Here is a 17,046-nt window from a genome sequence, read left to right on the forward strand (position 1 = left end):
CGCCACAACTCCTTCAACCAAGTTCGGAAGATAATTTTATTGGAGAAATGCCAAAGTGTTTATGCTCTAGAGAACCTCGCTCTAAAAATCTAAAGCGAGATTGCCTTGAGTGTTGTGAAAAATGCCCCGTTTGTGAAAAGCCAAGGAAGTGTATGCTATCTTTCGACTATATACCAATTGGACCTCAATTAAAGCTTTTGATTAAATGCAATACATTTTGTCATGAGATGTTGAATGTATGGCGCCATAAGCAAGAATGGCTTCCTGAAATTGTAAACGATGCACAAAGAAGGATCGTTGATTTCTGGAATGGAACGAAGTTCCAAGAAGTAAAAGATTTCTAGGATCCAATGGTTTTATATGAGCTACCAGTGGTTTGCTCTAATCCAGTGTGCAAAAAGATCTACACCACTTTTCCAAGCTCTAAGCGACATAAAGCCTTGCAAAGAGGATGGGATGCAGATAAAGGAGCTTATCAATTCACGTGTCTCGAATGCTTGGAAGATATTCAATGCAACAAGAAATTTCAAAGGGTTAGTTATCCATGTATAATTTTTGTGACATTATTTCACTCATCTTTAATGCTAAGATGTGTGATGGTGTGGTCAGGGTGATCCCCGTAATGTAGCATTGTTGCTTCATTGGGACGGTTTTCAGACGTCCCGGACAACTCAAAAAAGCTGTGGTGCTGTGGAGATTTTGTTGCTTAATGCAAGTCCCAACTCCTCCATAGAGGTCTTGCCAGTCTTGTTTATCCCGCAAAGTTGTAAAAAGAGTATAAAGAGCTCTGACGATGTTTTTGCAACATGCTTAACTCCTTTAGTGGATGAGCTAGAGAAGTTATATCTTCATGGAGTGGATGTGATATATGAGTATCCAGTAGAAAAAGTTTTTGAGGATCCTGAAGGTTATTCAAAGTTGTGCACGATAGGCGCCATGGTGATGATGGTTACTGGAGACCACCCTGCACAGTGCAAGATAGGCATGTTTAAAAATGGAGGAAGTGACTTTTGCAGGCGTGACAAGGCACAAGCAACTCTAGTGAAAGATGGTACAAAACTGGATGGTCGATATGTTTATAATGAAAATCGCTATCAAAGTAGATTTCCACCGCCACATAGAACAGTTGGTGAGATGAAAGCTGCTTTGGAGGAAGCCATGCTGTACACAAGTTGAAAAGGAAGCAGCCTTGAAAAAAGCAGGTCTCTCAGGGGTCTCCATCCTGTGGAGACTTACTGACTTATATGGTTTTGATGTATCCCTTGACTGCGTGTACGATGTGATGCACACAATGTCATTAAATATATTTAAGAAGTATATTTCACATCTAATTCAGAAGGCCGATGCTTCTCAAAAGAAGGATATAGATGCAGCTGTGAGAGAACTCACCAAGGTGATGCCTAGCTCAATTCGATATGGACGGTGGCCAAATGCTCCAAGTGTCTATTGTGACTCTTTTAAGGGTGAGGAGAATCAAAAATTTATTCAGTGGTGTCTTCCTTATATTCTAAGGACAGTCAATGGGATAGATGAACAGATGCAAGTTTTGGGCTATTTATTGATTGATATAGCTCATAGTTTCTACAATTACTCTAGAGATCATGGCTGGTCCATTGTTGATATTCAAGTGGTAAAATCACTTCTACAATCTTGGAGAATTCGAACGGAAGAATACTTCGGAGCAAATTCTTCTCCCTTGGAACATATTGCTGGAAGTGGTGAGCTTCTTGATGATGTGATACGTCATGGTCTACATGATTGGTACTGGTGTTATATCTTTGAGCGTCTTGTAAAGATATACAGCACCATCAAGACAAATAATATGTAGGATGAAGCATCATTTGTCTAATATTATTTGAGGAAGTTCTTTACTAGAGTTTTTCAGATTGTGCAATCAGACAGTGATGGGCTTCTTCCAGAACAAAGATTCTTAAGATCTTTGCATGCCTCTATGGGTGGCACTTTCAGTAACTCCGCTATAGAAGACTACTCAGAGGAGTGTCCACTGCAACATATGGATGGTTTAGCAATTGTTTCGTCTATTGGTGCAGCGAAATCTTTGTGGAATACCATGTTGAAACATGGTCAAAGATCGTCATGTATAGATAGCCTTCTTCTCAAAGGCATTGCAATTTCAAAGAAGCGATGTGTTTATCGGAATCCAACAAGTGAGGAGTCTACCTTTTTAAGGAGCTTTTGGAACATTGAAGCAAGCATTCCTATTGCAGAAGTAAAGGCGTATGACAAGGTTCTCTTTAGAGGGGAAATATACAAAGTTGGCTCTGATGTGGTGGTGAAGGTTGATGATATAAATCAACAAGTAGAGGAAAGGGGCCATTGGAAAGCTTCTATAACTTCTTTTTTCTCTATGCAGCATCAAGGAAAGTCCATGCTTTTCTTTGCAGGGAGATACTATAAGCAATGCATTGTAAGTGATACTCATTCAGAACGATTACTTATTGATAGAGTTACAGGAATGAGTGTCCTTGAAAAGATACCGTTGCCCTAACTTCTTTTTTCTCTATGCAGCATCAAGGAAAGTCCATGCTTTTCTTTGCAGGGAGATACTATAAGCAATGCATTGTAAGTGATACTCATTCAGAACGATTACTTATTGATAGAGTTACAGGAATGAGTGTCCTTGAAAAGATACCGTTGCCCTTCACTTGGGATTGTATTCGCCCAATCTCATCTTTGCTACATAAGTTTATTCCAATGCCATTATCGCGAGGACATAAGTTCATAGCTTATGAAGTGAAAGACTTAAAGAGAAGGGATAGATTGCTAGAGGAAGGACAATGTGGAAATGTTCCTTTATGGCTCCAAGAGCATGATATAGTAAAAGTATGCATCGAAAATGGAGGTGTGGAACAATTGAAGCATGTCGTGGTTAGGGAAATAAACTGTGGGGAAAAAATGGCAAAGCTTGCTATACTAAAGCCTCCTATGCATCAAAGCAATATTTGGAAAGTTCAAATAGAGGAGAATGAATGGAGAAGTTGGGATAGTTGTCTGTTTCTGCTCGAAGGTTGGGTTGTAGTGAAGAAGAAGAAGATCACTAAGCTAGGGGAGCTTGATCATTGGGTACCTATTATATGGCGCTCCAATGAATGATTATATTTTGTAATTCACTATTTGAACATGTCTAAAATGTGTCAAGTTTACATTTAATTTTGTACCCCACTATTTGAGCATGTATACAATGTGTCAAGTCTATATTTAATTTTGTAACCCACTACTTAGATATGTCTATATTGACTTAAGTCTCTTTTTTTTAAAGTGATTTAACTTGTTTTTATTGGTGGTTGTTAATTATTTTTATATGTGTGTGCTTGTTTGACTTTGTTAGGGTAAATATGAGTTGTCCGCAATCTATTTTAGCTTCATTGCTTTCGAAACCTCATGATGAAGCTCTCAAAGAGTTGAGTGTATGGAGAGCCAATTATGCTGGGAACAAAAGAATTTTAGGAAATCCTACTAGCATTACTACGCATGGGGATCCACCTTGTGCAGCTAAATATGATCCAGAGATATATGACCAGGTGTTTAGACCTCCACCTCCCACACATAGAGATGCAGGGAAGCTTTATGGTAGAAATTTTCTTTTGAAGTATCATCCGGATCAATATAGAGTGTTATACTCTAACTATGGGGAGGTGGGAAAATGGTTTGCAAAAGTTGACTCTATTGGTGACCTTCGAAACAATCTTGAACGAAAGAGTCAAGTTATGAGCATCATTGGAGACAACATAGGCAAACTCAAAGACATTGTCATAGATGGAGCTTCTTATCCTTGGAAGGAGGAGGATATTTATTTATGGTGTATCAAGTCTCTTGCCGCTAAGCGCAAGTATACCAAACGAAAGGCCCACCAATCAACGTCTTCCTCGAGTGGATCTACGGTATGGTTATTTAATGCATTAATAAAGTTATGTTTTTTGTGTGTTTTATACTTACAAGATATTTTGAATGCAAATATAGGCCATAAATAATGATTTACATGATAAGGATGTTGGGATGCAACATGGAGAATCCAATGACTTGGATGAAGATGATTCTCCTAACAAAATGGTAAGATAGTTAGCATGAATACTTAGTGGCTTATTTGATGCTTTGTTTCATCTACATTTTATTTTCAATAGGTAGAGAATGCTCACGATGACAATGCTTTGGCAAAGCTTACTGACATGGATACTATTGTGGTAATTGAAAACAAGATGGAAAAGGAGGCACCAGCTAATGTGAGTCATTGGTTACTACACACTATTAATCTTGAGCTTCTAAATGTGTGTTCTTAAAGTTTAAATTTGTTTATGGTTTATTTATGAAAACTTAGGAAGATGTAGAAGTATATATTCCAGAAATTCCTTGGCAAAATAATGATGAAGAAAATGATGCTTATGAGGTATGTTCAAAAGTACTCTCTCTCTCTCTCTCTCTCTCTCTCTCTCTCTATCTCTATCTATCTATATATTTATTTATTTATTTTTATATTTCACTTAAATTATAATTATTTTTTATTTAGGAGTATCAAAGATTTATATCAGATGGGAGCTTTGGGGTTGCTTTGGAAGAAAAAAAATCTTATGAGAGTTCACATGGTGTTGATCATAACCATGTAGAGAACAAGGTTTGAGTTTGAAGTTATGTTGTTTGATGCATAAAATACATTTTTTGTATTGCTTGATTATTGTGATTGTTTGGTATATAGAAAATGAAAGATAACACTTCAAGTGAATTTTGCGATTCAAACGTAGATCTGCTCTCTAGAAAAAGTGTGCGAAAAAGAAAGGTATGCTAATAATATATTTGTGTTGAGTAGCTTGATCGATATTGGATTTTACTTTCTTTTATAAGTTGTTGTGTGTCATGCTTCAAGAGCTTCTCAAAAAAAAGGAGAAAGCTTCAAAGGTTTCCAATAACAAAAAGAAAAAGGTAAATTGGTTAAGTTAAGCTATATAAATGAAATCTTGGTAACTAAGATTAAAACTATATTGTTTTCATGTTTAGGAACTATCAAGTGGATCCAGAGAAGAGAGTATTATTGATGAAAGCTCTGTTTTAGAAAAAAAGGTGTATTTTGTTAGGTGTACTACTTGCACTATACTTTGACTAATACACATAGAGTTTAACTAGATGATGATTGATACTCTTTGTTATTTTTTTGTAGGCACGAGAGTTATGTGTAAGTGATAAAGAAGCCATTCTAATGAAATGTCTTGGTACTAAGAAGGTTGAAGATATTTATCATCTTGTAAAACCTACTTATACTGCTCTCAAAAAAACACATTCCTTCTTCAAGAGGAAGGCGGGTGACACCAATTCTTTTACCATGTGTGAGGATTTAGTGACTTGGCTCTTAGTGAAGAGCATAGTTTGTATCAATTTTGATAAGGTAGGAGCTTTGTCACTCAAAGATGTGGAGTTGGCAAATGAAGATTGAGATTTGTATCTTTGAAACTTCTATGTGTTTGAAAGTGACATTATCTTATTGAACTTTCATATTTGGTTACATGTACCTCTCTTGTTAAGTTGATTAAATCATTTCCTGAATCACTTAAAGATATGACTTAGCATACATTCTACTAGTTTAGATTTTCTATATGTCTACCTAGTTTAAATTTTCTAGGTCATTAACTAGTTTAGATTTACTAGGTGACTTATTAGTTTGGATTTGCTAGATGATTAACTAGTTTGACACACTAAGGTCAAACTAGCAAGTGTGAAGAGTTTCTAGTTAGATCTAGCAACTTAGTTACTATATGGTAGTACCATTTGCCATATAGTAACAAACTTACTAGATTGACCAACTAGAAACTGTCTCACAGTTGCTAGTTTGCACTTTTACTAGTTGTGTGTATTCAAACTAGTGAATCATCTAGCAAATTTATATTTTTTTCTATATGGTAACATGTCAAAAGCTCCTTGTGGTGCAATAGAAGCCGTCAGATCCTCTTCCTATCAACGATATTCATGAGGTTGATATCAACGATATCAACCAAGTAAAAATAATTTAGTCTAGTTCGGATTATACAATTTCCATTCTTCTCTCTCTTCGCCTTCATATATCCAAGCAATGGAAATACTCTTATGATACATGAAGTACCTCGTCATTTCTCAGCATCTCCCGATGTACTCCAAGAGATGACATTCTGGACAAGAAGCTCGTGAAGAAGCTCTGCGCTTTCTGAAGTACACCACATTTTGCATACATGTCAACCAAGGCAGTGCCAAGCACGACGTTTTTTTTTAAACAACCCCTGACTAACAATATCATCATGAATTTTATGGTCCATATCAGCGTCTTATGGTGCCACAGGCCTTCAAAATGCAAGCGTAGATGATTGCATCTGGACAGATGCCATGAAAACAGGCCATGCCCGTGTTGAGCACATCCTGCAATCAGTGCGTCGAACAAGAACGACGTAGTCCAGCGTGTTGGCATCGTGCAATAGAAGCCATGCGATCTTCTTCTTATCAACGAGGGCTCATTAAACAAGGCCTTAGGCCAACCAAATAACTAGTCTTGCTTGGTGGGCGTTGCTATAGAAATATATACAGATTGACATCAAGCATCTAGCACTAAAGTAAGAGAAGTACAAAGTACATTGATGATTTTTTAATAAACAATTGCGTATATGATGACCAATAACCTCTCTAGTTGTCTGTAAAATGGTCCAATTTCACGACATTAAAGAACTTTTAAAAATGAAATGCATGTGTATTTAGTCTTCAAATCAAGCAAAGTCAATTTTTTCTCTTATTTCTCATAGAACCTGTGTGTGTGTGTGTGTGTGTGTGTGTGTGTGTGTGTGTGTGTGTGTGTGTGTGTGTGTGTGTGAGAGAGAGAGAGAGAGAGAGAGAGAGAGAGAGAGAGAGAGAGAGTTATGTGTTGTCGCACTCAGAGGGAGCAAGGAGTCTTGGTTGTCGATCACACAACCTGGTGCAAGACATATTTGAAGAGAAAAATGCTAGGATAAAGGGTTGTCCTCGTGCTACAAAACGGTTTTGCAAAGGAGAACGTTGGGCTGCAATATATAAGATGCATTTCCAAATAAGGACGTACGTAGATTCACATCAACCACCTAGGGAATAAAGTAAACATGTGCAAAGTGCGTTGAATACTATAACACATAAGCTAAATTGCCCAACTCTGAGAAAAGAAGTGCGTGTCTATTTGATATATAGATTTAATGATCCAGATTGAGCATGTACTAGTGAAGAAAACATGTGGCTAAACTGAACTCAAGGAAACATTGACAAACTCAAAAAATACAAAAGGCATCAATATAAACTAAAAATTAGCAAATGCAATATTGACCTGGTAATCGTGTAAAAGCGTCGTCCAATTGTGCCAACTAGAGGACAATGTTTTGAATCAAGCTACATAAAAGCAATGTGAATAGTTAAAACTATCATTTTGCAGTTAGACACAAAGTGAAAAAATGTTAAATATACAGTGCACGTCATGCAAAAGTGTCATACGAAAGTATGGTGGAGTGTTGGCACTGTGGTCTCTCCAAAAATTATAAGAAACAAAAGCCGTGCCCTGCCTCGTAGTATTTGTGTGTTGCATCAAGCAAACATATAGGCCTAGAAAATTGGATACGAGTAACGGACCTTGCAATGTTAGTGCATGTGCAGTTGAAACGTCCATTGTTACGAATATATGTCCTCTTTGTCAAACACAAAATAGCAATCAAGATAAATACAAAAGATACAAGATATTGATTAAGCTTAAAGAGAAGCATAAGTAGCTTTATATTATATGTCATTGATTGTGTAGGGTTTATTGTAGTGATGAGTTATCAGTTCGAAATCCCCACTAGAACCTAGTGAAGAACATCACTGCCACGAATCATTCCATAAATTCGTACAAATCTGCCAAGTAATTTCTCACCACCAAACTGTGCAGTCGTCATTGCTAATACATCATTTCTTGGTAAGCCAAAGGTCCTTTTTTCAAATAAGGCCAAGGGATTAAGGCACTTGTTTAAGTTTAGATGCATGGAATGTGATGCTCTTTGCCTATGTTGTGCAAGGGGGAGGGCACAAAGCACTGAAATTTTACTTGCAGATGTGCATGATGGTGTAACCCCAAAGAAGCTCACGTTTGTGATTCCAATACAGGCATGTGTCTCCTTTGCAGCGATAAGTGAGTATCTTCTTGATAGAGCGAGATCTTTGAATGTAGGGTCATTGTGGATAGGAAAAGCCTTACATCCAAATGAATGAATAGATGGCCTTCCAATAATGATGTAAGTCAATACAAGCGGCAATTTGATAGTGCAAGCAAGACCCGTTGTCCGTCTTTCGACACAAAATTGGTGTTTTTGACCCTGCTAGCTGCTTTGTTGATTCATCAAGGCTTGAATGATGCTTATGGCTCACGCTTTGTATGCAAAAATGCTTGATTTCTAGCACCATTGATCCGTCCACACGGACAATTTTGGCAATTTGTACTTTGGTTCCATGGCAAAATATAGTCCCCCTTTCAATCTCTAGTTGTCTCATGTGTATAGGTAACAACACTTTCCAAATTTCTTGGCACAGGAGGTGAGTGTTGAAGCCAACTCTCCTCCATAGCCCTAGTCACTGGGAAACATTTATCTCATCCATAGAGCAAGAAATTTTTAATCTTAGAAAAAGCAAAATTCGAGGAATCCCAAACTCCGAGCGAACTTTTTCGAGCGATGATAAAATCGAGCTAGTTAATGAGAGGTAGTTTATCATTAATTGTAGGCCTTCTTGTGCACCAGCAATTGACCTTGTAAAAAAAAGTACCAGTCCTGCTCACAATCCGAGGCAGTGCATCAACATAACCATAGAGCTACATAATGCTCATAACACCATCACATATACAACCAGTACAAGCCACGGAAAACCAACCCGAGATTGCCAATTAACCCAAAAGGCCTGCCACCCTCAAAAGGGAAACCACCTCAAGAAAGCCTCATTACATCAAGCACACAAGAAGCATACCAAGAACACATTTGAAAATGGAAACACCCTGCAAAAAAGGGAGCATAATGTCGCATAATGGGGGAGACATAACCCTCCATCACCTCGCATGGGACACCAAAGTTAATCATCCATGAACAACAAGAAGGACATGACCTTCACCACATCAATAGACCCCAAGACCACCAAAGGAGCCGAAGCAAAGTCAAACAGATGAGAACCATTGTAAGCTTTTATAGGCCAATCAAACGTCACCAAAGAAGGTCGGACCAATGACGATCAAAGCCACCAAAGAGGGGAGACCTGCTATGAAACTCCCCCTTGCCGATCGTCGCAAAACCGTCCAAAACACAAGAAGTATTGGTCGTCATTTCCCCCCAAGCAAGGGGAGAGGAGGGCGGCCTCCTTCGGATCTTAAAAAATGTGAGAGCACGGACGAAGCACATCCTCAACGTCAGAGATCGAAGATCCCCCACTCGAGGATAACCCACCTTCGCAAGGGTCCTACCACCACAAGAAAGAGCAGTGCTAGCAACCCTTGAAGAGCAAATCGCCTTGCCGTAGGCTAGTCCGAGTCTCTCCGCTTTCCTAAACCTCGTAGGATACAATCGCTCAATAGGAGACGCTCCCTCAAACCCTTATAAGAGAGAATTTTATTAAAAAAAGCTTCCCTAAAGAAATACACCTAAAGAAATACAAAAAGAGAGAGGGTTTTTTAAAAGAAACCTCCCTAAAGGATCTGCGCCGGCGCGGATCCTTTAGGGAGGTTTTTTCTTTTTAAAAAAACTCTCTCTTTTTGTGGTCATTAAGGAAGGCTATAAATTTATTTAATTTTTAAATCTTGTAGTGAATACAAAGAAGTAAGGGAAAAGTATGTTGGTGTGCCGAAGCGTTTCTTTTGGGGGAATTAACGAATCGGTTGGAGTTTGGAAGTTCTCTTAGTGCAAAGGAAAATGAAGAGGGAAAAAAAGGGGGGTTTCGTATGTCGGGTGAGGAGCGAGGTGCCGATTGTGAGGTGGGGGGATTTCAATGCAACACGATGTGGCCACGTAGTGCAGCCAAGGAGAGGATGCAAGGCAGCACGAGTGGAGGACTCAACTTTTTTTTTTAAAGGAGTGGGCTTGTGCTCTTTGCAAAAAAATCATCACAGCAGAATGGTTACTAGAAACGTTGCATATTGCAAGAGGAAAATGAAAGGGCACATGGGAGAAGCACGAACGAGACTACGACAAGGGTGGTCTGATAGTCGGTGCACAAGGGAAAATGTTGGATTAGCCATGCAAGCTGGGAGAGAATATAGGTGTGCATTTTTTTTAATATTGCAGTGGTCACTATAAATTTAGCGAAGCCGAGGTGGAGTGGCTTAGTGCAGTAAGTAAGAACCCGCGGGCGATGTGTGTGAGATCAATTTTGGGCAGGTATATGTGTAAGGGTAGGCAATTCAAAGGATCTAGTGAGATTCCGTGTAATGGAAGTGCATGGACCGAATAGGTGAGTACCCGTTTTGTTTTAACACGAATCTTTGGAGATCCTTTGAAGTGGAAAAGGGAAAAAAGCCATGTGGAGAAGAGAGGGAGAGGTAGGAGTGGACTCGCGTGTGAACAGCCAAAGCCAAGGGAGGGAGAGAGTGCTAGTTACGCATGGCCACCAGTTGTCGAAGGGGGGGAAGAGGGGGGCTCTGTCAAGTGGCGTGTGGAAGCCATGATTATTGTGACATCGTCTTTGGTTTCTTTATTGAGAATATCAAGAGATGCTCAATTTGTCAAAAGTAAAGTCTCTTTGAAGAGCTAAAGGCAAATACAAAGTAAAGAAAATGAAAGGGAAAGAGTGTGTGTGTGTGTGTGTGTGTGAGACGGCGAGGAGCCCTTGGCCGACATCGCACGAAGCAGCAGGGCAATAACAGGAGGTGACCGGGTGGCGACGTACCTATGCGAGGGAGCGTGGGACAATGAACGACCTTTTTTAAAAATTTTACGGCTGCGTTCACGACAAGCTGGTGCTAGTGATCCCGTGGCTTATGGCCAAACCCCTCTACAATAGTCAAGGTCAAGGGTTGACCTACACACTAGTGGGGGATAGTTTTGGGTTGGATTTTCCTGTCCAAAACGGAATCGCTAGAGATTCCAATTAATGTAACGGAGATAGACCGAAGGGGAGGACCCATTTTTTGAGTAAGACTCTTCATAGATTCTTTGGGAATTAAAATAGGAAAAGGCAATGGAGGTGGCAACTTCAAGCAGTGATAGGATTTGACGCCCATCTGCCCTTCTTAAGGCATTTTGCCGGTCGTATGAAGGCCAAAGTTTTTTTGAGTCTGTCTCATTAAAAGGGCTTGTTCAAAAATTATCCTTCTATGGAGAAGGGTGAAAAAATAGAATACATGTCAATGGAAGGGCTAATTAAAAAACATTTTATATATATTAATGCTCATTTACAATATCTATATGTATATTGGTTATACTCATTGATGGAAAATAGTATATTGCCTTGTAAATTATGCGAAATTTTCTCATTGGAAGGGCAAACTGAAAATAGACCCTTCTATAGGGAAGGGTGCATTTTTTTACAACCCATCTTTTGAAAGAATAGGTTGCCTTTCAAATCCTAACACTGGAAAGTGGCTAGCCACCATCTATACTATATATAATTGAGCTTAAAAGTTTAAAGGAAGGAGAGGAAATCCATGTGTCACTCTCTCCTTCATTTCAAGAACCTTAGAAAACATTTGGTTTGAAATGTAAAAGTGAAGAGTAGGTTTGAAATGTAAAAGTTTAGTGTAGGTAGCAAGTACATAGATGGTGATGGTAGAAAATAAAAAGACTTATTTTTTACTTCTTATGTCAAAAAGTCACAATACTTAGTACTATATATATATTTATAGTATGCAAACTTTTTTAGCAAGCCAGCCTTCAATTTTGGAGGGTGATTACTTTTGTTTTTGTAAAGGGTGACTCTACTTTGCAGATTGAAAAAATAATAAGCAACAAGCTATGTCACGCGTCGATAAGTTGGTCCGTCTCAAACATGTGTGTGTGTGTGTGTGTGTGAGTGAGTGAGTGAGAGAGAGAGAGAGAGAGAGAGAGAGAGAGAGAGAGAGAGAGAGATCATGTTTCATTTCTATGGCATTGTCGTGTGGGTCGTAGGTCTTAAAGAGAGAGAGAGAGACATCTTCGTTATTTACTGTAGTTGTGTGTGTGTGTGTGTGTGTGTGTGTGTGTGTGTGTGTGTGTGTGTCAGAGAGAGAGAGAGAGAGAGAGAGAGAGAGAGAGAGGACCAATCCCATTTAGTCATGCTGAGGAGTGTGTGTGTCTATTTTTGTTCGAAAGAGAGAGGGTGCCATTGATTGGCCTTAGCGCTTGACAGAGAATGCCCTCCCCCCCCTTCCCCAAACTCGATCATGAACACAACCTACTTCATGTACAACTTCTCAAATGTTGCTGCAACAAGCCTTATGCAGTATTCTTTATCAACACCCCTGGCTGCCAACAACTGATTCGCCACAAGCCCCCACACCCTTATACAACCTCAATCCTCTGTTGGCCAGGACGCCAAGAGTTTGGATCCAATACATGTCCCACTCGCCACAAGCGCTTGCTGAGCCACCTACTCCTTTATCGCTGCCTGTCCACCACCCTTGATCCCGACGGACTCCATTTTTGCATAGTTGCGGCCCTCCACACCGAGCGAGAGAGAGAGAGAGAGAGAGAGAGAGAGAGAGAGAGAGAGAGAGAGAGAGAGAGAGAGAGAGAGAGAGAGAGAGAGAGAGAGAGTCCCACATCCGTCTCCACACTTTCTTCATGTTTTTTGGTGAGTCAGGGGATGCTACAATGTTGAGAGCTCCAAAGTGAACATCCAAGCTTTTTAGCTTTCCCAAGTTTTTACATCTCAAAATCCTGACATAGGCAAGAAAAAAGGGGTTCTGCAAGGGGACAGGTTGCATTGCCTGTTGCTACAGTGCTCACGGCAACGGTCGTGCAAGGCGGGTCTTCAATTCAGTGTTTGGGAAAAATGTGTCTCAGCTTAATATCATGTCGTTTTTAATTTCAAAAATACCGGTTGAGGGCAAGGGGAAAAGGAGAAATTCTGTCCCAAAATAGAGAAAAATAGTGTTAAAACCTGCAAAATAAACCTAATTTTCAAAATTTCCTCTTGAAAAATTAAAGGAAAGCGAATTTGTATGTTTGAAAATTTATTTTTCCAAAACACTGATGTGATTGCATTGGAGGATAATCATTGTCAGTCGAGGATATTGGCCTTGGTCTTGGAGTTAGCAATCCTTTACTCATTTGAATCCTCCTTGGTGTTGCATACCTAATGTGAGCCCTTTGCCTCCCCCTAGAAATGATGATTCCGGTCTCTTATTGTAGGGTTGCCTACATGCATGTGCTCCACTGTAGGACTGTCTCCATGTCATTTTGCTTTCATTTAGAGCTTGGTCAATTTGGAACGGCTAAATAGCCTTCCAGCTTTGTTTGCAAGTCAAGAAAATCGGTGTCTTCAAAGATAAATGCTTGATTTGAGTGAGTGATGAGATAGATCTTGAGCAGGTTCCGGCTAGCCGAGAGGGCCTCAAAAGTCAACCAAGTCAACCATGTGAAAGGCTATGCCCCTTTCAAGGCTCTTAACTACCACAATTAGTTAGGTAGAGAGAGAAGATCTGGCTCCTACCCGGGCAGAAAGCAGGCTTGCTCGTACACGCGACCAGGCTCTTAGCCTCTCACAAGCTTCATTTATTACTACAAACTAGACATGCAACCTGAGAGAGAGAGAGAGAGAGAGAGAGAGAGAGAGAGAGAGAGATTTTTCTTCATAGTGACGTGGTTTGAGACCCGTTAATCTTGAGACCGCCTAATCCCAACTCTCAGCTATTAAGTTTAGGCAAACCTTATCCAATCCAAACATTGTTGGCAACAAGTCATCATGCTGCATAGAGAGAGAGAGAGAGAGAGAGAGAGAGAGAGAGAGAGAGAGAGAGAGAGAGAGAGAGAGAGAGAGAGAGATGGAAAGAAGAAGAAGAAGATCACAAGAGACCTAAAAATTTTAGCCGACGAACGTTGATTCTTGAACTCAAGGGCTTGCATGCTCACATACTTATACAAGGAGAGGGGGACATAACTTTTAATATCATAGAAAAAATCACAGTGACCTCAAAGGTTAACGGGGGGAGAGAGAGAGAGAGAGAGATTATCCTTAAAGGTCAGATTGACCTGTGAGACCAAGTACAACATGTAAAGTGCTTGAAGACTATGGATATAAGGGTGGCCACTAACAAGTTGAATCCATGAGGTGGCTAGGAGAGAAAGGTATGGAGGCCATGGTATGGGCTAAAATGTGGGTAAAGCAAGTTTGATGTGATCAAAAACTGAGCACTCGTGTAGGGGATGATGATCGCACTCTCAAATAGTTAAGGGATATAATTCGCGTACAAAAAGGGACTCGCCTCCATGTAGTGCCTCAATGCTCTATCTCACATTTAAGGGAGTGGGAGCTAAGCCAAATGGCTACTATGGTATAAAAGATGGGTAAAGGAAAGCGTGTGAATGGTTGAATACAGCCTCCTCTTTCAAAGAAGAACGTGCATGTCTACTCCATGTGTGTATGTGTGTGTGTATTTTGCAGCACGCTCTTTCTTTTAGCATGATGCCCAAAACTCTTGCAAAGAGAAACGATTCAGTGAACTTTTTTGCTTTCATTGCCCTCACATTTTAAGGTGCCAATGGTGCCTAGATGTACACAAACAAACAATATGCGCCTTACATGCTAGCTAGATTGAGTACAATCCAGCCTATAAATTTTGAAATTTATCCACATATAGAGACAAAGTTGCTATAGCCATGGAATCACCCCCAGGTCACACACCCATCATGAATATTGCCTTTGAGAAGCAAACGACACATTGCTCACCAAATCAGTTGTGGATACCAATGGCAAAGTTTCTTCTACTACTATGTGGTGTAATGTTGGCATGTTGGGTCATGGCTGCTACATGCATCCTAAGTGCCAACAAATAGCAATTGATGATTTAGTTGAATGTGATGCCCCAAATGCAAGACCAAAACTACACGAGAGAAGCATGGGAGAGTTGCTATTATGACCAATGCCTTGATTGGTAAGGATAGTGAGAGGGGATGCTAATGCATCTAAAGAATTCGTTGTTCAATGCAAACACTATAATCATAGAAGGATACCAGCTCTCTATTAGCCTATTTAGAGGGCCACTACCACTCAGCAAGGTGCCATATCAATTGTGTGAGGGGGACGTCTCTAGCCTAATCGCAAATTCGTTGCCTCCTTAGAGAGAAACATACGATGTTAAAACAAGACATCATGCGAAGGGAGCCCATTACTTAATTCATTCCCAAGAGACCTCAAATTGACGTGATGATTCTTGAACACACAACATATATAGAGACGGGGGGGGGGGGGGGACAAACTCGCCATGACTAGGAGGAGAATGTTGGAGCTTGGCATGATCAACTAGAAGGAGATTTGTCCTTGGTCATTCCACAAGAGTGTGGAGAGTAACAACACTTCATTAGTTGTTTAATCTTACACTCGCAAAGGTAGACATATTGTTGATCCAAAAAACAGATTTGTGCTAGGTTGATGTGAATGTGGAGGGCACTTAGACCTTGTGTGTTGTCATCATTGTCATCTAAAAAGTAGTTATTGTGGTGCTTGATGCACAAGTGTATTAAAGAGCTATAAAAGCTCACATGAGAACCATAGGCATTTTCCCACATTTGCCCTCGATGTGAAGGGAAGGAGAACAATGGTTGCTTCAATTGACGCACATGTAACTGCGGCAACACGTGGGTCACATACTAGTTGATATTACAAGTAATGGATTGAGAAGTTGCCAAGTGTTGTGGAGTGCTAGAACAAGGACGTGCACAATGGGAGGCAACAACAAAGGCTTTTCCTTTAATATGAAGGAGCTCAACCAGTTATCAACAAGGATGTCACAATGGCACGGCTCAGCCCAACGATTTTTCTTTATTGGACGCTATCGATGGCAAATTGTTGCGTACCTTTCAAAGTATTGAGGTAGTAGCCAGCTTTGAATGGGATCTTGAGAGCTTCCATGTATTGGATAAGTGAATAGAGTTTTCTTTTAACTCTCTCTCTCTCTCTCTCTCTCTCTCTTGATAATAAATGCAAAAGTGAATACACTTTTCTTTTTTAAAGCTCTTCAAGGTGTTTTTTTTTTAAAAAAAACTCTCTCAAAGGGTCTGCACGTACGACACACCCTTTCAGGAAGATTATATTACAAAAAGAGAGAGAGAGAGAGAGAGAGAGAGAGAGAGAGAGAGAGAGAGAGAGAGAGAGAGAGAGAGTAGCCCTACAAAAATACATTTTTCCTAACCAATGAAAATAAGACAGACTTGGATTTCTCCTTGTTCTTAGGTCAAATAATGACACTAAAGCTTGTGTAATTTTTATTTTTTATTTTATTATTTTACCCATTTAAAACTTCGATTATCTTAAAGGCAAGCTTAGAAACTAGCTGGGATTTTATAATTTCAACCGCTTAAAATACATTGGACCTCGGTTTGGACCTCGGTTTTTTTCTAACATTGAGAGAGAGTCTCACTTCTTTCTTTTCAATTTTTATACACATCAAAGAATTACAAAAAAAAAAAGGTTCATTCACTTTCGTATTTTAGAATGGCTTGTAAGTCCCTTGTCACACTACGGCGCATCTTCCACCCTCCATTTGCAAATGGCCGTTAACTCTATTGTCACACTGGACTTGAAAACAAAAGTTGCACATTTTTCTCATGGAGTAGGCCAGGTGGTTAAACCTCTAGCTTAGACGCTGTCTGCCAAGGTTCGACTCCTCTAAAATGATCTCCCATGTGTAATTTTTCCAATTGGCCGCTACTTTGAGAACTGGGCCAAGGGTGCGAGGCCATCCCTCTCACAAGGGGTGGATGCTAAATTTTTCCTTTTCATCTGCAAATGACTGGCTACCACCTCTGCAAATGACTGGCTACCACCTCTGTATGGCCTTCGCTTCCTTGCCCTAGTGTGACATGGACAAAAGACAAATCGCTCTTCTCATTCAAGAGTACTATGAAAACT

At 39.9% G+C, this 17,046-nt stretch overlaps 1 protein-coding gene across 1 annotated transcript; it reads left to right on the forward strand.

Moving 5' to 3' along the window:
- The first annotated feature begins 2,523 nt into the window (after positions 1-2,523).
- On the forward strand, positions 2,524-5,443 carry LOC147458637 (uncharacterized). Its single transcript, XM_086510041.1, has 10 exons — positions 2,524-2,583; positions 3,612-3,902; positions 3,982-4,071; positions 4,143-4,241; positions 4,337-4,405; positions 4,526-4,630; positions 4,712-4,792; positions 4,858-4,935; positions 5,011-5,073; positions 5,171-5,443. Exons 1-10 carry the CDS (start codon positions 2,524-2,526, stop codon positions 5,441-5,443), a joined length of 1,209 nt encoding a protein of 402 aa, XP_086366167.1.
- The last annotated feature ends 11,603 nt before the right edge of the window (positions 5,444-17,046 follow it).

The sequence above is a fragment of the Adiantum capillus-veneris genome, chromosome 4 (assembly GCF_014529385.1).
Source record: "Adiantum capillus-veneris isolate H3 chromosome 4, ASM1452938v2, whole genome shotgun sequence".
Classification (NCBI taxonomy): domain Eukaryota; kingdom Viridiplantae; phylum Streptophyta; class Polypodiopsida; order Polypodiales; family Pteridaceae; genus Adiantum; species Adiantum capillus-veneris.